The sequence below is a fragment of the Heloderma suspectum genome, chromosome 1 (assembly GCF_057233095.1).
Source record: "Heloderma suspectum isolate Gila_16-S chromosome 1, 16-S_ref, whole genome shotgun sequence".
In the NCBI taxonomy this organism is placed as follows: Eukaryota; Metazoa; Chordata; class Lepidosauria; order Squamata; family Helodermatidae; genus Heloderma; species Heloderma suspectum.
In genome coordinates this window covers 261,915,086-261,938,511 of record NC_139458.1, presented here as the reverse complement: position 1 = coordinate 261,938,511, position 23,426 = coordinate 261,915,086, and the positions used below count along the sequence as shown (strand labels likewise).

The following is a 23,426-nucleotide window of genomic DNA, read 5'->3' as shown; positions in this document are numbered from 1 at the left end:
GCAATTTAAACTGAGACACATAGCCTCACCAAAAAATCTGAATATGAGAGATGTTTTTTAAAAAGAAGAAAGGAATAGATTCCCTTATGAAAGTTAAGGATGGAGCAACAATTTTGTCATTATGAGCAATGGCACTGATAGGGCTGGATCATGGGTGCAGTCTGGGGTTCTCCAGCCGTGGCACACTGCAAAGCAAAGCACAGCTGAGCTTCGAGCCACCCACTATCTTCATTTGAATCATTTCCCCAAAGTGAGGGCTGCAGTGAGTTCATCCAATTGGATGGCATATTTGGGGGGCATATGACTAATGAAGGTACTGGAGGGCTGGAGCCTTGGCTGATGGTGCACCGCTTTGCTTTGTTTCACAGCATGCCGTGGCTTGCCACTCCCCACCCCCCTTCATCTGCCACTTGCTGGCTGGCATCAATTGTGGGGAGGCCCGGCCTGCAGGGCTCTAGACTTCAGCCCCGAAGTCCAGCCCTAAAGGCGCCACTGCACAAGCCGAAGAGTGCAGGGTGGAAGACCGGTGGCCTTTTGGCTCCTTCCGGCTCTGATGTTCTGTCAGCCTTGATGCCATTTCACTGTGCAGTCACAAACGTCTGTCTCCACCCCCATAACCCTACCTCAGCACAAAAGGCAGGGAGAGGGGAAAGAGACTGTCGATGCATGCTACTGGCAGCCCCCGAGAGAAGGTGTCTTTGTATAATCATCATAATTAAGTTGTCTCCATTTGCAGTTACAAATCAGTGACAGTATGTATTTAATAAACCAGTCCCCGTCACGCAGGCTCTTTCTTAACACACTGTTTTTGAGAGCCCCGGCTGCGTTGCAGAGAGCTTAAAACAGCACACGCTTATTGCATGGGAAGGAACAATTCATGCCTGGAACCAGAACCCCATGCCAGCGAGGGGGACCCACCACCGGCTTCTGCGCATGGATGCCCCGGGGCCCAGCGTGGCAGGGCTGTATGCACAGCTTTTAATACAGTTCGCACTGCTAGCACAGGGTCTGAAGGAAGATGCGCCTCCTCCTCCCACCCATCTCAGTCTTGTGGTGTGGTCCGGAACATGCGTCCCCAGCCGCCATCTAGGGCAGGGGTGAACAAGAGCCCCTCACACTGCCATTTCTGCAGAAACAGCGACCACCCAAATTCGCCACGGCGGCAGCAAAGAATGCAGTGATCTTGCAAGGAAGCAAGGCACACAGGAAACGTGCGACTTGTTTGCAGTCAGAATCGCGCTCTTGGGAAGCTCCCGGGAGCACAATTCTGCTTGCAAACAAGCTGCAGGCTGCCCACACACCTCGCTCCCTCTCAACAGCATTGTGTTTCTTGCCACTACCACAGCAGCATGTTCAGCAACAGCAATTTCAGCACTGCGGGAAAGGTGCAGCACCCCCAATGCCCGGAAGTTGTTCACCACTGATCTAGGGCCATCACCACTCCTAGGACTAGTTGTGAACAGCCAGGTTTTACGTGCACTCATCTATAGCCCGGGGTCAAAACAGGTAATGAAGGATCCTACTGAGCCATTCTCATTGGCAGCTGAGTGGTCCAGAGGACCTCTCAGCAGCAGCGACTCTCCCCTGCTCCAGCTGGCACCCCAGTCTCCTTCTTGGTCCACCTGCGGACAAACCAAAGTGACAAAGTTAGAGCTGGGCAAACGTTTCAGCCTGAGGGCCATATCTGGGCATGGTAATGATATGATGGGTAGGCCTGACATCTACCTAGAAGACGCCAGCTAGGAGATGGCTGGGGTGGCTTGCAGCCTGGACGATAGTCTCAACTTCAGCCACCAAAGTGGCCCAAGAGACAACTGGTGGCCAAAAACAACCTGCTGCAACACCAATAATTGTCTCCACCTTTCTTCGCTCTGCTGCCAAAACAATGGACACATAATCAGTCTTGAAGCAAGACCCAGATGTCTCACGAGACTTCCAACCCCCACAACGTGCCTGTATGGCTGGCCAGGTTAACTTTACACAGGGACAGGAGGGAGGCTGAGGGGACTATTCAGTTCCCTTGCCTGCTGAAAAGAGGGCCAGGAGTGAGCCAGAAGGAGGAGCAGAAGCTGGGTGATACTTGAAGGCAGGATGAGAAACACACATGGACAAGTTATCGCCCATGGGCCGTAGTTTGCCAACTCGGGTGGGAAACCTGTGGCCCTCTAGATGATGTTGGACTACAACTCCCATTATCGCAGGCCACTGGCTCTGCTGGTTAGGGCTGATGGGAGCTGGAGAGGTTCCCCACCCCTGCACTAACTTTACCAAATGCATCGCTGAATAAATAAAATAACTCCATTTCTCTATATTGACCTCTGGTGGCAATTTGGAAAATTACATTGAAATTACGTCGCATAAATACCAAACTTAAGAGATTATAACAAGCAGTTAATTTGTTTATTTTTAAGTGTAATACGTTTTCATTTTTTAGTACAGCAAACAGTAAGCGCATTGCAGCCTGTAACTCTGATAGGTGGAGAGAGGTGATCAGAGGGAGAAAGGTAGGAAATAAGAACAGTGTTTCAACAGCTGTTAAGGATGCAATGCTATGCATGTTTAGACAGAAAAAAAGGCCTACAACTCCCAGCATGCCCCAGCCAACATGGCTGGTTAGGGCATGCTGGGAGTTGCAGGACATTTTTTCTGTTCAAACATGGATAAGATTGCACCCTAAGTTAGGTTAACCCAATATTTTAATATTACAGGTCCTGGTCTGGGGATCACTGAGATAGTCAGGTTGCTTACCTGTAACTGTAGTTCTTCAAGTGGTCATCTGTGCATTCACACATAAGGGATCTGCGCCTGCGCCTCGTTCGGGAAACGTCCAAGCTGCAGTTTTTTGGCGGGAACCCCTCCCTCACCGCCTGTGACATATATAGAGTGGGTTCCTGCCTTCCCCTCAGTTCCTTGAACCACAAAAGTCCTGGACCGAGGAGAAGGACACCTCGGTATCAACAGACTGTTGACACCAAAGTGGGGATGGTGGGAGGGTTGTGTGAATACACAGATGACCACTCGAAGAACTACAGTTACAGGTAAGCAACCTGACTTTCTTCTTCGTGGTCTCTGTGCGTCACACATATGGGCAAGTAACAAGCTAACTTACCGGAGGTGGGGCGGTGTCTCAATGTAGTACTGACAAAAGTACAGCTCTGCCAAAGGCACAGTCCGCTCAAGCTTGAACGTCCAATCTGTAGTGCTTTATGAAAGTAGAAGGCTTAGACGAGGTAGCCGCCTTACATAAGCCTACAAGAGGGACACCCCTTGTAAAAGCCGTGGAAGTCGACACGCCCCTCATCAAATAAGCCCAAATTTGGGTCGGTAAGTCCAGCCGGATGGCGTGTACTATCCAGGAGGCCAGTCTCTGAGAGGAGACTGGAGAGCCCTTGTTGTGTCCTCGGTAGCAGAGGAAGAGCCGTTGTGAGTTGCAGAAAGGCTCTGTCTGAGACCTATAAAAGGCCAGGGCTTTCCGGACCTCTAGAGTGTGCAGCTGCCTTCCCAAATCAGAAGTTGGGGATGGAAAGAAGGCAGAGAGGACGATTGGCTGATTCACGTAGAAGTCTGTGACCACCTTTGGAGGGAATTTCTTATTATTCCTTCTAAAGGAAAGAATTCCTTAGCAGAGCTATGAAGAAATCACATCAGACTTTGAAGCTCTGGGAAGGAAACTCAAGAACTTTGGGGCCCAGATAGTTTTCTCATCCATCCTTCCAGTAGTTAGAAGAGGGATAGAAAGGGAACGAAAAATACTCCAAGTGAATGACTGGCTACGAAGGTGGTGCCGACGAGAGAGATTTGGATTCTGGGACCACGGGCTATACTTCCTAGAAGATGGGATGTTGGCAAGGGATGGGTTCCTCACAAAGGATGGGAAGAATGTGTTTGGCCACAGCATGAAGAACTTCATCAGGAGGGCTTTAAACTGAATCCTACGGGGAAGGGAGATGTAATGTTGGGGGTAACAATGGATGTAGGCGCATGCACTGCAACGGAGAGAACAGCTCTGATAGCGCCCAATAATAGTCTTCAGACACATGTAGGAAGAAAGCCAGACTATGAAGCATATGCTCTTTGATGTCTATATACTAATGCCCAGAGTATGAGAAACAAACAAAACGAACTTGAACTCTTAATACAGGAGGGAAATTATGACTTGATAGGTATAACTGAGACTTGGTGGGATGACTCTCATGACTGGAATACAGCAATTGAAGGATATAACTTGCTCAAAAAGAACAGGAAGAACAGAAAGGGAGGTGGGATTGCACTGTATGTGAAAAATACATATCTCTGCACAGAAATACAGGAGGATGAGCTTGGTAGCCCCATCGAGAGCATCTGGATCAAAATAAATGGAGCAAAGAATAAAAGGAACCTGGTGGTTTGAGTCTACTACCGGCCACCCAATCAAGGAGAAGACGAGGATGAAACTTTTGAAAAGCAAATAGCCAATGTTTCAAGGAAGCATGATGTAGTAGTAATGGGGGACTTCAATTTCCCCGATATTTGTTGGGAGACAAATTCTGCAAAACATGGCCCCTCCAGGAAATTCCTGACTTGTGTGGCAGATAACTTCCTCCTACAGAAAGTAGAGGAAGGAACTAGAGGATTGGCTATCCTTGACTTGATCCTAACCAACAGAGGTAAAAGTAGCAGGCTAAAGCTGAGAACGAGCTGAGGTTAGCAAGGGATGATAAAAACAACAAAAGGGCTTTCTTCAGCTACATGCATAGTAAAAGGCAGAGGAAAGAAATGGCTGTTCAGCTATTAAATAAGGATGGCAAAATTATAACAGATGACAAAGAAAAGGCAGAGGTGCTCAATTCCTACTTTGGCTCAGTCTTCTCCCAAAAGAGGGTCTATGACCCCCCTGGCAAAGGCGAAGTACAGGCTGAAGGAGCAGGATTGCAGCTTGAGATCAATAGGCATATGGTCAAGGAACACCTAATTACTTTGAATGAGTTCAAATCTCCAGGACCAGATGAACTGCATCCTAGAGTCATAAAGGAACTGGCAGAAGAACTCTCAGAACCACTGTCTATTCTCTTTGAGAAATCATGGAGAACGGGGGAAGTGCCAGATGACTGGAGGAAGGCTAATGTTGTCCCTATCTTCAAAAAGGGTAAAAAGGAGGAACCTGGGAATTACAAACCAGTCAGTCTGACATCAGTCCCTGGGAAAATTCTGGAGCAGATGATAAAGCAATCCATCTGTAAGCAACTTGAAAACAATGCAGTGATTACTCGAAGCCAACATGGATTTGTCAAAAACAAGTCCTGCCAGACAAATCTGATCTCATTTTTTGATGAAGTAACCTCCCTTGTGGACCGTGGGAATGCTGTAGACATCATATACCTCGACTTCAGCAAAGCTTTCGACTAAGTGCCCCATGATCTCCTGATGAGCAAAGTAGCTCAAAGTGGGCTAGATGAAACAACGATCCGGTGGATCCACAGTTGGCTATAGAATCGGACTCAAAGAGTGCTTATCAATGGGACCTTCTCAAACTGGGGAGAGGTAACGAGCGGGGTACCGCAGGGCTCAGTCCTGGGCCCAGTGCTCTTCAACATTTATTAATGACTTGGAGGAGGAGGTGCAGGGAATGCTGATAAAATTTGCAGATCACTCAAAATTGGGTGGGATAGCTAATACTTTGGAAGACAGAAACAAAATTCAAAGTGATCTGGATAGACTGGAGCGCTGGGCAGAAAACAACAGAATGACATTTAATAGGGATAAATGCCAAGTTCTGCACCTAGGAAAAAGAAACCAAATGCACAGTTACAAGATGGGGGATACGTGGCTCAACAACACTACAAGCAAGAAGGATCTTGGCATTGTTGTCGATCACAAGCTGAATATGAGCCAACAATGTGATGTATCTGCAAAAAAGGCAAATGCTCTTTTGGGCTGCATTAATAGAAGCATAGCTTCCAAATCCTGGGAAGTACTAGTCCCCCTGTATTCAGCACTGATTAGGCCTCATCTGGAGTACTGTGTCCAGTTCTAGGCACCACACTTTAAGAAGGATGCAGACAAGCTGGAGAGGGTTCAGAGGAGGGCAACAAAGATGATCAGGGGACTGGAAACAAAGCCCTCTGAAGAGAGACTGAAAGAACTGGGCATGTTTAGCCTTGAGAAGAGAAGACTGAGGGGAGATATGATAGCGCTGTTCAAGTACTTGAAAGGCTGGCACAGAGAGGAAGGCCAGGATCTCTTCTTGATCATCCCAGAGTGCAGGACACGGACTAATGGGCTCAAGTTACAGGAAGCCAGGTTCCGGCTGAACATCAGGAAAAGCTTCCTGACTGTTAGAGCAACACGACAGTGGAACCCATTACATAGGAAGGCGGTGGGCTCTCCCACACTGGAGGCATTCAAGACGAGGCTGGACAGCCATCTGTCAGGGATGCTCTGACTTGGATTCCTGCAGTAAGCAGGGGGTTGGACTCGATGGCCTTGTAGGCCCCTTCCAACCCTACTATTCTATGATTCTATGAATGCTAACTCCGGCCGAAAGACCACCTTTTCCTTGTGAAAAATGGTATAAGGTGAGTCTATTTGTAATGCGGAGAATTCGCTTGCTCTCCTCAATGTCATAATGGCTACCAAGAAGGTGACCTTCCAAGAGAGCAGCTTCAAGTCCACGGCAGCGAGCAGTTCCAATGGCACCGATGTGAGGCTGTTGAGCACCATAGTCAGTTCCCATTGAGGAATGAAGTCTCTCACGGGGGGAGCCAAGTTTGAGTCCCTGCAAGAATTGTTTGCACAAAGGGTGGCTGAAGATGGGGCACCCGTCGATGTTGCCCCGCATAGCGGAAATCACTGCAGCATACACTCTGATGGAGGAGTACTTCAGGCCTTTGCTGTAGAGGTGCTGGAGGAAGGACAAAATATCGATCAGATGAGTTATTAGGATTACAGTTGGTATCGGTCCCAAACTGAACAAAGGAAACCCATTTGGCTGAGTATGAGTCGTGTGTGGATGGTTTTCTTGCCACATGGAGCATGGTCTGCACTGCTGGCGGGATCAGCAGAGAGTGGTGTGTGAAGGTTGGATCCTCCACACCATGAAGTTCAGGGTGTGGAGATCAAGATGGAGGATCTGACCTCAGTCCCGGGAAATCAGCTTGTCTATCAGGGGAACAGCAAGCAATGTCCGTGCGCTAGGTTCTGTAGCGTCGTGAACCAGGGCTGCCTGGGCTACCAGGGTGCTATTACGATGCAGTTCATGGCTTCCTGTCTGATTTTGGAGATCACCCTCATGAGTAGTGGGAATGGGGGGAAAAGATAGAATAGGCGGTCCATCTATTCTAGGAAAAAGTGACCTGTGGCCAGCTCCGGCTCTGGAGCACAACTGTCTGCAGGCTGTGTTCACTGCAGTCACGAAGAGATCGATCTCTGGTTGGCCCCACTGGTTGAAAATTAGTTGCAGAACTGTCTTGGCTGACTGCCATTTGTGGGAGCACCGAAGGAGGCGGCTGAGAGAGTCTGCCAACAGGTTGTCTTGTCCTGCAATATGAAGAGCGGTCAAGTGAATGTCCTTGGCAATGACCCAGTTGTAAAGGTGTAGAGTGAGAGAGAGAAGACAGGAGGAGTGCGTTCCACCCTGTTTGTTTAGGTACCAGAGAACTGTGGTGTTATCTGTGAGGATCTAGATGTGTTGACGTTGGAGGTACGGTTCGAAGGCACGGAGAGCTTTCCAAACTGCCATCAACTCCAATAAATTTATGTGGTACAGTCTTCCTTTGGAAGACCAGAGACCCTGAGCTAGCAGGGGCCCCCAATTTGCTCCCCAACCTAGGAGGGAGGCGTCTGTGGTCAGAACCCAGGATGGAGGAGTGGGAAGGAAAGGCATCCCCTGGGTCAAGTGCCTGGAGTCCATTCACCACTTCAGGCTGAGAGCAACCTCCTCCGGTACCAGGAGTGTGACAAAAAGGGGGTTGTGGGTCAGATCAAAGGTCCGGATGAACCAGTGTTGTAATGGCCTCATTCACAGTCGGGTCCGTTCCACGACCGACACCGTCACTGCCATGTGGCCAAGTAGGCATTGGATGTCACGTGCCATGACCCAGCGAGCGATGAATATTGAAGTGGCTTGCGTGATGAGATTTGTGATACGGTTTGTCGGAAGGTACACCCAGCCCGTTCTGGAATTGAGGACGGCCCCTATGAATTGAACCGTGCGTGTGGGGTCAAATGAGACTTTTCCTTGTTGATCTGTAGTCCCAGTGCCCGAAGACAGTTTAAGACGTCCACGATAGCATGCAATAAGGCTTCTGGAGAGGAGTCCACTAGTAGCTAATCATCAAGATACAGGTAGATCTCCACTCCCTTGAGGCGGAGGTAAGCGCAGACCACAGCCATGCACTTGGTGAACACGCAAGGGGCTGTTGAAAGACCAAACAGTAAAACATTGAATTGGAAAAGTTCTCCGATTGCAAAGTGGAGGAATTTTCTGTGTGAGTGTTCTATGGCTACGTGGAAGTACGCATCCTCAAGGTCAATCGTGGCGAACCAAGAGCCCTTCCGAAGGAGTGGGAGAATTGCGGCTAGGGTTGTCATCCTGAACCTCTTGGGGGTGATAAACCTGTTCAGGTCTCGAAGGTCTAGAATGGGCTGGAGGCCTCTGTCCCATTTTGGTACCATGAAGTACCTGGAGAAGAACCTCTCCGTACCAGGGTTTGGAAGAATGCGCTGGATGGTGCCCTTTCGTAAGAGAGATTGGGTTTCTTTGTAAAGGACCTTCGAAGGTGGAGTGGTCTAGACTGGGCCTGGAGGCAGGAAAGTGTTGAATTCTATTTTGTATCCGTGACGGACAATAGCGAACGCCCAGTTGTCGGATGTCACTCTCATCCAGGCCGAATAAAATTTGTTCAGGAGGTCTCCGAAGGGACATTTGCAAAGCTTGGTATGGAAGGGAGATGAATTGAAGTCAAAGACGACGTTTAGAGAATCCCTCGCCCTTCGCCTTTTATTAGAACCTGGGGAGGGAATAGTTTTTTCTTTGTGGTTGTTGTTATTGTTGAGGGTATCTGGGTGTCCGGTCCTCAGACTGCCGAAATAGGTAGGTCTGGTGTTGGTACTAGTGGTGTTGACGGTACGGAGCATATTGCTGTTGTTGTTGCTGGGATTAGCCGATCCTCATCTCACAAGCGGTCTTTCTGACTTTCTGTACAGAGTCCATCTGCTCGTCCATTTTTTCATTGAATAAACCCTCACCGTCGAAGGGCAGATTTTCTATCTGCGAGCAAGCTTCAGGGGTTAGGCCTGCAGAGTGGAGCCAGGCATGTCACTTCAGGGCAACAGAGCCCATCATGCCCTTGGTATTGCAGTCCGCCTGATGACGGGCGGTATTGATCTGCTGACGAGATAGATAGTCCACATGAAACATCTTGGCTAAGTCGCGTTGATCCTCAGGGAATCCATTTTCTCCCAGAGGAAGAGTTGATATCTGGCCATCATCACCTGGTAGTTGGAGATTCTAAGTCCCAATGAAGAGTAAAGGCGACGTCCGACGAGATTGAGTTTACGGCCCTTATCCACAGGTGAGGCATGTGTTTTTTGCGAGCCACCTTGAGCAGATTCCACTATTATGGAGTTCAGTTTAGGATGAGAGAAGAGGAAAGACGTGCCCCTCTCTTGAACCCTGTACATTGATTCCAGCCTCTTGGATGTCGGGGTCAAGGACGAAGATGCTTTCCATGTCTGCTGGACTGCACTCAGCAGGGCTGGAAGAAAGGGGATGGCCACCGGGGTGGACAGGTCCGTCAAGATGGCATCAATAACCAGATTGTGGAGTTGTTGTGGAGGTTGTTGTACCTCGATGCCCAATGATTAAGCCATTCTAAGCACCTGCTCAGAGAAATGGCCCATGACTTCGGAAGGTGAGGCTCTATCCCATGTCCCAACGACATTGTCTGATGATGAGGTCAATGGGGGAATGGAGGAATAGGAGGAGTCTGATTGGTAGTCCTCCCCGGATTCCTGTGAGTGGGCAGGGCGTAGTGCCACATCAGGTGCATGAGGTGGAATTGGAGGTGGAGAGGCTTGATGGTCCCGACTGGGTTGTTGTAGTGCTAAGGATGTAGAGCACCTCAGTAGCGGCGGAGGAGGGCAGATGATGTCCTGAGTGTCAAAACCGGAGCGTTGTTTGGGCTGAAAGGGAGCACGCGATGGAGAAGTAGCTCCTAAGTAACGGGATCAATCAAGGAAGAGGTTGCGGTCCCTCCGGAGCCTCCAGTCTGTATTTTGAGTGCTGTCGGAGGCGAGGAGACAACAAGACTGAGAAACAGTCCCAGTCTCGGAATGGAGAGCATGAGTGATCATGGTCATATTGCGCCAGCCAACAACGCTGATGGTATCGATCCAGAGATCGGTATTGAGGAGGCTGTCGAGGTGAAAACACAGGTCGATACCGAAGTGACTGGATGTCATAGCGACGCGGTGTTGGAGACCTGGATCTCCGTTCCGGGGCTATTAGAGCTGAACGGGGTGGTGGGGTTGGTGTGTTCCTCAACTCACCCTCCGAGACTGTGGTGGGGTCCAGACTCCAGAGTAACAGTGTGCGTGGGGGGCATGACATGAATCGGAGAATAAAGTGGAGGAGGAGGAGGCGGTAGGTCCCGCTCCTTTTCGTGTTGTTTGGAGGATTTCTTTTTCCTCTTCTTTTCTGGTGCGTCCACTGCCAGTTTAGGGCATTTTGCCCGTTTTGAGAGCTTTTTTTGCTGCCGATATGGCCAGGCGCCTTCCTGGAGTGGGTGGATCTACCCAAACCAGCTCAGTGATTAGCCGGGGAGAAGATTGAATCGCAGGAGCCGCCTCTGCACTTGTAGAGGGGGCCACAACGGGCTGGTCCCTGGGAGTTTGGGCCTTAGGCATGTCAACTGCCTGAAGGGCCTGTTGCCACAGGATCGCTTTTAGTCAAACAGCAATATTCTTGCGAGACTGCTTCGATAGCAATTGGCAGTGGTGGCAAGATTCAACCTTGTGGGTTTCTCCCAAGCAAATAAGACACAGAGTGGCTGTCTGAAAAGGACACCTTACTGCCACAAGCCGTGCACCTTCTGAACTTCTGAGGCTTCGGGGGCATATGCCGAAGGAGAAAAAACACGTCGCTGCTGAGGCAGACGACGCTCTCCAACACTGTTGACAATTGATGCTCTCTCTCTATTTCTGCACTCTCTCTTGTTATAAGATAAAGAATAATAAGGTAATGGAAGAAAAGAGGTTTTAGATTAGAAATGCAGCGTGACAGAATGTCGAAAAGTCCAGCACGAAGTAACGCTAAGGCGGTCGAAAAGGAACTGAGGGGAAGGCGGGAACCCACACTATATATGCCACAGGCGGTGGGGGAGGGGTTCCCGCCAAAAAACTCGCAGCTTGGAAGTTTCCCAAGTGAGTCTCCATGTGGGCGCAGAGCCCATATGTGTGATGCACAGAGACCACAAAGAAGAACAGGCTATTCAGAAGTTCTTTGTATATGCAGCCCAGATGGCATGGTAAGTGTTGTCCTTGGTTTTTAAATGCAATCTGTTTGCAGGTGGAGAGCGTGGCAAAATTCACAATTTGCTGGATGATGGAGCAAGATGTTTTGTAACTTAAAGTGCTTAGCAACAAGTTTGTGCAAACGAACCATTTCCTGTATCCCAGTGTTATGTCCCAAATGGCTATTTGATAGTCCAGGAGATGGATAATTACAGACAGGCAGAGAGGATTTGACCACTACATTCACATGAGTCTTGACCAACCCAGGACAATACCTTTAGTGGCCACTCCAATATCGTAGAACAAAGGGTGGAGAGACAGTAGATCTCCAGATGTGTTGAACTTCAGCTCCTAGCATTCCTGACCAATGGCCATGCTGGCAGGGGCTTCTGGGAGTTGAAGTCCAAAGCATCTGGAGATCTGCCTTCTGCCCACCTGTCATAGGCACCAAGCTGCCATTCAAGTGCCACCTTCTCCAGTATGGTGGCGTTGCTCATTTTTTGCATGGAGCTTATGAGGGACATTTTTGCTGAATGAAATGTAGCCTCAAGCCTAGTTAGGCTGTCATTGCTTTCTAGTGCTACCTCTAGATAGGAAGTTCTACTTCCCTATTTCACTCCTCTCTCAACAACTCTGCATCGGGTTTAATAAGATGTGTATTTTGGCTGTTTGCAAAGAGTGAGTGCCGGTTTCGGAAGGCTAGAAAGATAAGATGTTACTACCTTTAAAAACAGGAACATAGTGCTGCAACCGTTCACAGTTATTCTTCAGACAGGATTTCAAACAAACTGGTTAGTCCACATTTGCAGGGTCCAAAGTTTCTTTTCATGGGGGTGGTGCATCTGTCCATCATCCACTGTTGACACCATTCCAGAACAGTGAAATTACTAACATACCCTCCCTTCCCACTGCTCTTAAGCAAAGTATGCAAGAGTGCATGCATAGGAGCGCCTCAGGACCCTGAGATTTATTTGGGGGGCAGGGGGAGAAGCTGGCCCATTTCTCCTCTACAGCAATTGGTGTCTTTTCCAGCCAACATAATAAATATTACAGGAAAGCCCTCATCTAAAATGTCAACTGTCACCCTACAAAAGTCAATTTGTCCATGACAAAGCATGCATTTGTCACAGCAGGCCCCATCTCACAAGCATTCCCCCTTCTCTTACACAAAAGAGACGCCTCCTCTAACATGGTACCTGTTGCCTGCAATTTAAAATATGCACTTGCCCAGAAAAATTCAATCAATTTCATTTCCAGCACCATCTTATAGGTTTGTGAGCGAGTCAGCACATTCCAGAGGATAATGTCACAATTCTAGATACAGCTCTTACTTAATGCAAGCAAACAGTTATTTTTTTTTAACTGAAATCTTTAATGAATCTGACTACAATTTAGCAAGCACTGAATTCTGTCAAACATTAATGAGTTGTTTCAGGAAACTGTGCTCAAATGTGGACTCTCAAAATCATCAACCATCCATCCTTTTAGCAACAATCTCTTGGATAAGACCAGAATATCAGACCAGCTGGAAAAAGAAGTTTCTTCCATTTAGTTCAATTTCTTAATATAGACAAGAAAAGGGGGAAAATCGTAACTGCATTCATTATAGCAGTTGGATTTATAATAAAAAGTTGGGGGCTGGGATATTGGCATCTACAGAGTACTGGTCCTTCGCTTTGTAATTCTGCAGTTCTCTATGTATATACTGAAAAACCACACATGCTGTCATTCTAAAAGCATTTGCTAGAAATTCCTCCACTATGGGAGTAGGCGCAAGATTCAACAGCTATAAATGACTTATGAAAATGTTTAGGGGATTGCAGTGTTCAATTGCATTTCACTTTCCATGTTGTGAAGCCTCAACATCTGCATTCTGAAGCACAAGAAACATTTCCATTTCTGTAGGAGGTGGGTTAAAAATGGAACTCGGGATTTCGCACTAATAGGAGGAAACAAAACGTGCGCAGGCAAGTTCTGGTGGACTGGTAAAATTGATTCAGCATTGCAGTCAATGGGGCATGATATGGGTTGGCAGAAGGTTTTGCATTTCCATCTTTATGCGCCCTTGTGCAAGACAAAGTAGCAAAGTTAAAAAAACAAAGTACTGCCTATATTTAAACAACAACAACTCTGTTCTGTTTCTAAAATACTCCTTAGCCCCTAATTAAGTATGTGAGGGGCCTTCATCTTTGCAACCAATCATTCCAACTTCACAGAATGCTAAGTAGCACTATTGAGAAGTAGAACCGTCCTGATCAGTCATCTCAAGCGTACACTTTGCTTACTATCCTTATAAGAAATCCAGTACTAATACTGGAGCCAGCAACACTCTGACCTCAGTTAGAAAGCACAATTAGCCTGCCTCCATTTTCTGTGATCGTGTGCAAGGTTTCATGTTAAAACGAGTCCATGTAAAACATTCCTGTGTAGCATTAGGTACCTAAATGCAAAGTCTGGAAAACCTTGAGGTTCAGGCCCTGTTCGTTGATGTTTTGATTAGGCCATGCCTTAATCTAGAGCTCTAAGAAGCAGCTGAATCACCAGGATCCGTCCAAGGCAGTCTCCTCCATTCTCATCAGAGTACAGAACACTCACACACATACTAGAGGTGCTCTGGAAGCAGAACTCAAGAATCCCAACCATCTCTTGGTGAAAGAGCCACAAGGGAAAGTAGTCCTGTCCCTCAATGTTGTAGATCAGCTGCAAAGTATGGCATTCTTAAATATATTGGTCTTCATCTTGGCCATTTGTGAGCAGTGACCACTTGTCTGCTTCATTCCCTAGAGAATTCCCAACGTGTCTTGGCCGTTCGTCTGAAGTCAGGGAACGAAGAGATACTTGACTGATATCATCCCAAGCCCCTGATTTGGGAGGTTCTTGTCTCCTGTCATCCATTCCAATATGGACACTGACTTGGGAAGGTGTCAGTGGCTTCATGCACCCTTGAGCTTGAGTTTCATACCTTTCCATATCTGGTTTTTTGTAGCTATGGAAAGTAGACAAAAACACACACTTCCAGGCATTAGAGGCTCAAACAGAGAAAGAACAGTCATACTGCAAATACTTGCAAATGGCAACAACTACTTGTCACTGGCACATAGTGGGGTTATGCCTTTCGAAACAGGACGTCTGAATCGCAGAAAGTATAGGGGCTGTACAATAACTGGTACAGCAAATAGACAAATCAACTAATGCATTAACGTGTTTAATTAAGGGCACACCTATTTTTAAGCCATTTTGTTTCTAATGCTACTGTGACAGAAAATGAACAAAATATCGTAAAAGATGCCCTTAAAAAAAGTCTAGCAGCTATTGTTCAGATTTAAAGTTCCTGCACTTCAATATTTTCAAAAAGAACTTGTATTGCCGTTTTGGCATGTGCGAGGGGGCTTCCAGATGGAGGGCTCCTAGTGCTAACTATCAGAAAGCATGGTGCAGCTATTCCATCTTTTCTTCTTTAGTGGATTTCCCACTGTAAGAAAAAAGACAGAAGAAGCAGTGGGGAAATACAGGAAGGTTATGAGTGGATGAGAAGGATGTCTGGAACCCTCATTAAATTCGGCGAATGAGGGAAGGTGATTGCATGTTAAAACCTCATCTGGAAGTAAGTACCCCAAGTTGGTTTAAAATGTGATCAATTAATTACTTGCACGGAAGACCATGAGCCCTAATAAATGTTTTCATATTCAGACTATTGCTTGTTAACTCTGCTCTATCAGTGCATATCCCGTTTCACAACAGAAAAAGCGGGAGAGGAGGGAAACAGCATGTGAATCAAGTTGTACCAATGGGCAAGAAAAGCCCAGCAACGCCAACCTCTAGGAGGCAGAGAAATGCATGGGTGGGAATGCATAGAGGACCATTCAAAAAACAGAGGCATCCGTCTCCGTGCAGTTCCACATCTCTTAGACTAGGGAACCATGTTAGGGGAGAGGGTGTACAGAAGCTCAGCGTATGCCGCATTGCCCCACCAGGGGCCACTCCCCTGTCCCAGCAGCATGGCAGTGGGGGCATGGGGGCGGAAGTCCCCTTTTAAAGGAAAACAAGTGGTTTGCTGCTGAATTTTAGTGGTGTGGTGGCTAGGGATGCTGGAGAAATTCGAAACAGACCAAAATGAGCTCGGATTTCTACGAATCTGACCTGCGGAATCCGCTATGGACTGACCTCTTCAGGCCACGTGGAGTCTGTGGACTTTCAGATTTTTTTTTTACTTTCCCAAAATTTATGCATATTTATTCATAGGAAAATACACACATTTCTGCTGAGGAAAAACTGAATGGAATGGGGGGCAATACACTAAATATTACATACTAAGGTAAATTATGTAGTAACTGCTTATATAATTATTTGTGTATTTTTCTGCATGACGCAGACAAAAATCGCATCCGCCTGTGAGTGGACAACGGAACAAAAGGCACCTGGCAACAAACAGAGCAGATTTTACACCGTACATCCCTACCGGTGGCAGCAAAAAGGAGCTATCTTGCTTTAAGATAGCCCTGTTTTTGCTGCTGTGCCATCAAAATTTAATGGCAAATCACTGATTTTCCTTTAAAAATCTGCTTTCCCCTGCATTGCTGTTTTGCTGAATTTCGGCAGTGTGGCAAGGCCCTGTGCGGGCTGTGTCTCACCCACCCCTGAGCTAAATGATTACAGAATGACAACAGAATTCTAGCACTACAGAATAAGTTAAATATGTCCCAAACCAGTTCTAGTGCTGGCACCCAGCATGGCAGGGAAAATACTGGGGTCCAGAGGCCCCAGAGAGTTTGCTGTGGCTGATGCAGAGATCCCTTAACTAAAAAAAATAGGGCCTGGTGCTGCGAAGAAAAGTGCCAAGCACAGCGGCTGCAACTGCCACCATCTACATTACCCACAAAGCCTCCGGGCTCTGCCCCTAACATGTGCTATCTTGACAGCCAGAGGCTTCCGGTGGAAACTAAGATGGTGGAAGTTGCAAACACTGCTTGGTGCTTCTCTGCTCAGCACCAAGCTGCCCTCCACTGCCCATCTCTGTTGCTGCCGATCACCCACCCCTCCCTGAGTAAGCTTACTTGGTGATGCTTAGGGGTGAGGCTATAGGCCCTATAGTATAGGGCACCTTGCCCAGGGCCCCCTTAAACCTGGCACTGCCAATCACCACTGGCTTGGTACTCCTCACCCTTAGGGAAATATGCACAAAATTGTTTTAGGCACACTGAAAAATATGCAAGCTGGCCATAGCTCTCAAAATCATGACGAGACCAATGCAAGACCTACCATTTTAGCTGCAGGGAAGAGAGCAATACGGATACTGAAGATGCTGCCATTGCTGCTGACCCCATCCATGGCTGGAGCACAATTCCAATAGGCATAAACACTCCTGACAGAGGAAGGCACACAGACAAATAGAGACAATTACCAATAATGTTTCTGTCCTTGACCAAACTTAACAAAGAAGCAAAATAGGTGTAAGGAGGCTTTTAACAATAAAAAATGTAACCGCGATAAAACAAATTTTTAATACAATGGCAAAGTTTAAAAGGCATTTTTAAAATAACTAATACATCATATAAAATTATAAAAGAGCAATGAATTAACAGTCCAACATTTTACATACAAACATAGTGACAATACTGGTTTCCAAAAAGGCTACACTGATACAAAATATCCAAACCCAAACACGTTTCAACCTGACAGGTCTTCATCAGTGGGGAAAAAACTGAAACCATAATTTTGGCCCTTAACAATCAATTCAAAAGATTAGAACCCAGAAGCTAAGTTTTTGAACCCATATGCAATCCCCTTAAGAGCATACACAGGACTGTTGTATATAAAATATATCAACAATATACAGCATCTGGGCAGTGCTATATAATACTTAAACAAAAACAACACACTAATATAAAACAATATTCTGTGTGTGCCCTTATGGGAATTGTATTCGTTTCAAAAACTTAGTTTCCGGACTGTAGGATCTTGGGAGCTATTTACTTAGCAGCAAATTACCACGGTCACTTGCTCCTTGCCAAGCTGATAACATAGCTGCACAGAGTTTTGACTAGGTCTGTATTGAATAGCGAGGACTTCAGAGCAATGGGCTGTGCACTGATTGCAAGCCTCTGAAAGAGCTGGCTGCGGTGTTTTGGATTGTAAAAACTGGCTTTAAACAACAGTCTAATTTACTCTGTGGTATGGTATACGGATGCTCCAGGAAGAAGCAAACTATCTCCTCTGGTGAGAATGTCCTATTTTTTATTGCCTCTGGGTCATTTAATTGTGGTTAAGTTATTTGTTGATAAAATTAACACCGGACAGCTCCTTATTTCTGTACATACAGAAATTAGGTACAGGAGGGAATGGTGTGTTTCCCTTCCCCCTTCGTGCATCTCGATACTGACTGCAGGATGAGAAATAGCGAATCTACATAGTTAAGATTCACTGGTTCCATTTTGGAACCAACATAATCCTACATGATGCTTCTAAACCAGGGGTGGGCAACTTGTGGCCCTCCAGATGTTTTGGCCTACAACTCTCATGATCCCCCACTGGCTATGCTCGCTAGGGCTGATGGGAGTTGTAGGCCAGAAGTTCTGGAGGGCCACAAGTTGCCCACCCTGTTCCAAACAGTCAACCAATCTGTGAGTCAAGGAGCTTCATCTCCAACTTGTCTTCCACCAGTGCCGATGCTTGAAAACCAACATAAGAGAACTTACCTGCTGCTATGGGTATGCCAAGGAGATTGTATATTAAGGCCAACATGAGATTTATTCGTATTCTTTTCACTGTTCTCTTGGACAGATGAATACTTGCGACCACATCCAGTAAGTCACTCTGCACCAAAAGAGAGAAAGAGAGAATGAAGTTTCCCCCTGCCAAAGATCTGTGCATTCTCAAACTTCTGAAAAAGTCCTGGGAAACCCCACCCTTACCCACTGTTCTACATATTATGAGCTCACTCGAATTAGGACAACATCTGCTGCTTCAATGGCAACATCAGTGCCTGTTCCAATGGCAATGCCAACATCAGCCCTCGCCAACGCTGGTGAGTCGTTGACCCCATCCCCGACCATGGCAACTCTTTTCCCTGATGTCTGGAGTTCCTGGACCTTGGCTACTTTGTGAGATGGGAGAACCTCAGCAAAGACCTTCCTGATCCCAACCTAGATGCAGAAAGATACCTGCTGTTAGTACAAACCGGATAGAAGGGTTGTCATTTTTTATAAATTTAGAAATTACATTAGGAAAAGAAGCCTTGAAAACAAGGGGTAGGGAGCATAGGAACAGAGCCTGCTGGACCAGAGCAATGGTCCATCAAGTCTAGCACCCTGCTTCCCAGAGAGGCCAGCAAGATGCCTCTGGGAAGCCCCCAAGCAGGACGTGAACACAACAGTTATCTTCCCCCTTGTTGCTGGCATTCAGCAGCATCCTGCCTATAAAATGGGAGGTTGCATATAGCCACCATGACTAGTAGCCATTAAAGATGTTGTTCAGCACAAACGTCCACAGCATATTGATGCGGACCCTGTGGGCCACTTCTGATTCTCTCACGTCCCGCTCAATGTGCAACACAATTTACATTTCATCCACAGAAGGGGTAGGAAAGTTTCCTGGGTCCGCAGGAACATGTTACATTTACCAGGGGAGGGGGCTATCGGCACATTTTCTCTCCCCCCAGCTTCTTGCTCTTCTTGTCCCCCCTTCTCTGCCCCCTACGTTTCCGCACCTTCCTTGCCCCCCGCACATCTTCCTCACCCCTCTTCTGCTGCCTACCTCCGCGATCCCTTCAGCAGTGATGAAGCCCTAACAAGGAAGCAAGAAGTCAGCAGATCGGGAGGCTGACCACGGGGGCCAGGGGTCTTGGCAGGCGCCACTGAGTCTGCCAGCACTGCATTGCCAACCCCTGATCTACAGACACACAGCCAGAATGCTAGACTGACTGATAGATACATGTTCTTCCTTCTACAAATGGGAAAGCCCTCGAATGTCAGCTTCTCGGGAGCTTTTGGGTATAGGAGAAAGAGGAAAAGATGGAGGCAGAGTGTGTCATTAAAACAAAAATAGCCCTGCATGAGGTCGACCTTGTTTAAGCTTTGCTACATAAGATTTTGCCACTAGAAATTAGAACAATCGACTATCTCAAAACAGACCAATGCAGACAGCGCAATATGTAGATATGGATTTTCTGTTGAATGGTAGCATCCTCTTTTGATATACAGTCTGTGAATTCTATATGGGGAGGGGGGGAAGACTACCTACATCTGACCACCGAAAGGAGAATGTAGCTATATAGATATTCACTTATTCTTAATTTCTAACTTTCCATTCCACTGCTGTTCAGTTCACAGTGGCAGTTACATTAAGCGTGTGGGTCTACTGGTTAAAGCAGCCTTCTCCAGCTTGGTGCTGGACTGCAACTCCCATCATTCTCAGCCAGCATTCATTGTGTTGGATTGCAACTCCCATAATTCTCAGCCAGCAGGTTGGGAAAGGCTGGACTAGAGTGTCAGACTAGAACCAGGAAAACATGGATTCAAATCCTCACTCGGTCAGAAAGCTTAGGGGGTGACCTTGGGGCCTGTCACCCTCTCACCGTAATCTACTTCACAGGCTTGCTGTGAAGATTACATGGGCTGGGGAAATGCACCATGTATGTTTCTGAGTAATGCTGAGGAAAGTTGGGATGAAATATAATCACTCACCAAAGAGTGCGTCATAAACCGTCTTGATTTCATTCAACTGCAGCTAGGATTACATTCTCCGATTAACTAGCAATTAAACCAGCCCCTTAACTGGCATGATCCAACTTCGGGTACACTGGAACAGACTGCTATGTAGACCAATTTTCTACTTGGAGAGATACAGGTTCCTTTTCATACATAGTGAGAACTCCCAAGTAATATCCAAGCAAGTCAGTGTCCCAATTCAGGAAGCCAACGAAAGGGGCTGATTACTCTTTCACACATTTGTCAGACCAGGAAGCATACCTGAGTAGCAATTGCTTTGGCTGTTTTTCGGTTGTCTCCTGTAATAAGCACCACATCCACACCCATGTTTTGTAATATGTGCATAGCTAGAGCTGCCTCTGGCTTGACTGTGTCTGCTATTGCAATCATGCCGCAAAGGACACCTGCAGAAGAAAATACTTGCATTTATTTATTGATATTTACGTAATTACGAGTTGCGTGCCGCCCCATAACGTAGAGTTATCTGGGAGGCTTGTGTATGTATTCAGAAGCCAAAACTAAGCAGCACTGTATATCATACTGCATTTATTCCTCCTGATTTAGATCTTTAGCTCTGGAACTGAACAAACATTCCACTGGTGCAGTTTGGGCCATCTGGATCCTACAACAGGCCGTCTGGATTCCAGCTTGCTGCCAAGTATGCAACGAAAGTGTGTTGAAATATATCTAAGTACCATCTACAGCCACTAGTATAGCCGTCTGTCCTTTCATTTCATGGCTGATCATGGCCTCATGAACATCACTGGAGATATGCAAGCCGTTCCGTCTCATCCATTCCCGATTCCCAATCAACACTGAATAAGTCGGAAAGACAGCAGCATCTGCCAGGCAAAGAAATACAGTCGGGTGAACTCTTACAGTGTTTAAAGGCTTCCACAAATAACAGGTAAGGACTCCTTTGAGAATAGCCATCCCATACTACCTGTTTAACAGGTGCTGGATGTATTCCCCCCCACCCCGCGCTGGTATAGTAAATGCTGCTTTAAGGGACAGATTTGCCCAGTGAAATACCAGTCTCCTTGTATGGATAAGCCTATAAAACTTTTGCTAGCATCTACTGAAGACATTTTAAAAACTGAAATATTTAGAAGCTAGATCTGTAGGACATCCTTTCATAGATTGACAGTACCTACACAAGTAGATACATTCCAGGTAGTGGGGTGAGGGAACACACATTCAATATCATTTCCCAAAGTCCTTCAGTGGAGCACGCAAACCGCCAGATCCCTGAGGAGGAGCTTGTTTTCATGGCATGCTCCCTCCTCTCTTACTAGGAGGAACTAATCTTATTACGCCAAACAACTTAACTCCAACAAATGTGGAGAAGGTATGAAGAACACGGCCTCCAGAGGGGAAGGAGGGCCATCAGCTGTTATCTGACCTGGACTTGGGATGTAAAAAGGGGGCTCTGATGCAAGTTCCCATACATGCCATCATATTGTTTCAGACCAAAAATTAATTCAGATGTGTTTTGTCTTGGGGGGTTTAGAACCTCTCCATTTTAAAATATCAATTAATAGCTGTCTCTGTGATTCTAGCTAGTCTATAAGCAGGAGGGGATTTGGATTTGCGCTTGTGTATCTATGGATCAATGGGACCGTGGTGGCTTAGTGGTTAAGACGCTGAACTGCAGACCGGAAGGTCGGCAGGACAGCAGTTCGAGACCCGAGCGCTGCGTGCCGGAGTGAGCTCTCATCTTCAGTCCCAGCTTCTGCCAACCTAGCAGTTCAAAAGCAAGAAATTGCAAGTAGATAAATAGGTACCACTTCGGCGGGAAAGGTAACAGCGTTCCATGCACCTTGGTGTTCAGTCATGCCGGCCACATGACCACGGAAGTGTCTTCGGACAGCGCTGGCTCTTTGGCTTAGAAATGGAGATGAGCACCTCCCCCTAGAGTTGGACACGACTGGCTGGGGACACCTTTGTTGTTGTTCAGTCGTTCAGTCGTGTCCGACTCTTCGTGACCCCATGGACCATAGCACGCCAGGCCTTCCTGTCCTGCGCTCTCTCCCGGAGCGTGCTCAAGTTCATATTAATTGCATCCGTGATGCTATCTAGCCATCTCATCCTCTGCCGTCCCCTTCTCCTTTTGCCTTCAGTCTTTCCCAGCATCAGGGTCTTTTCCAGAGAGTTTTCTCTTCGCATTAGGTGGCCAAAATATTTGAGCTTCAACTTCAGTATCTGTCCTTCCAGTGAGCACTCAGGGTTGATTTCCTTTAGGATGGACTGATTTGACCTCCTTGCAGTCCAGGGGACTTGTAAGTCTTCTCCAGCACCACAGTTCGAAAGCATCAATTCTTCGGCGCTCAGCCTTCCTTACAGTCCAGCTCTCACAGCCATACATTACTATTGGGAAAACCATAGCTTTGATTAGACGGACCTTTGTTGGCAAGGTGATGTCTCTGCTTCTTACTATGCTGTCTAGGTTTGCCATAGCTTTCCTCCCAAGGAGCAAGCGTCTTTTAATTTCATGGCTACAGTCACCGTCTGCAGTGATCTTGGAGCCCAAGAAAGTAAAATCTGTTACTGCTTCCATTTCTTCCCCTTCCATATGCCAGGAAGTGATGGGGCCAGATGCCATGATCTTCGTTTTTTTAATGTTGAGTTTCAAACCAGCTTTTGCGCTCTCCTCTTTCACCCTCAACAAGAGGCTCTTGAGATCCTCTTCGCTTTCTGCCATTAGGGTGGTATCGTCTGCATATCGGAGGATGTTGGTAATTCTCCCAGCAATCTTAATTCCGACCTCTGATTCATCCAACCCAGCATTTCTCATGATGTACTCTGCATATAAGTTAAATAAGCAGGGTGACAATATGCAGCCTTGTCGGACTCCTTTCCCAATTTTGAACCACTCGGTTGTTCCGTGTCTGGTTCTTACTGTTGCTTCTTGACCCTCGTACAGGTTTCTCAGGAGACAGGTAAGGTGGTCTGGTACTCCCATCACTTTCAGAATTTGCCACAGTTTGTTGTGATCCACACAATCAAAGGCTTTAGCGTAGTCAATGAAGCAGAAATAGACGTTTTTCTGGAATTCTCTTGCTTTCTCCATGATCCAGCAAATGTTGGCGATTTGATCTCTAGTTCCTCTGCCTCTTCGAAAGCCAGCTGGTACTTCCGGCAGTTCTCGGTTCGCATACTGCTGAAGCCTAGCTTGTAGGATTTTGAGCATCACCTTGCTGGCATGTGAAATGAGCACAATTGTGCGGTAGT

The 23,426-nt window shown here is 46.9% G+C and overlaps 1 protein-coding gene across 5 annotated transcripts in view; it reads right to left on the bottom strand.

Moving 5' to 3' along the window:
* Window positions 1-11,442: 11,442 nt before the first annotated feature.
* Window positions 11,443-23,426, bottom strand: part of ATP7B (ATPase copper transporting beta) — a 54,547-nt gene continuing 42,563 nt past the window's right edge. For 4 of the 5 annotated variants that reach the window (XM_084826468.1, XM_084826467.1, XM_084826465.1 and 1 more), the window contains 6 exons: window positions 20,891-21,037; window positions 20,457-20,599; window positions 18,429-18,632; window positions 18,186-18,303; window positions 16,750-16,852; window positions 11,443-14,476 (listed from right to left, as the gene is read on the bottom strand). In XM_084826468.1, the coding sequence (XP_084682594.1) occupies window positions 14,209-14,476; window positions 16,750-16,852; window positions 18,186-18,303; window positions 18,429-18,632; window positions 20,457-20,599; window positions 20,891-21,037 (983 nt within the window). In that variant the 3' untranslated portion in view covers window positions 11,443-14,208. The remainder of the gene's footprint in view (window positions 14,477-16,749; window positions 16,853-18,185; window positions 18,304-18,428; window positions 18,633-20,456; window positions 20,600-20,890; window positions 21,038-23,426) is intronic. The other variant, XM_084826469.1, reaches the window with a different exon arrangement.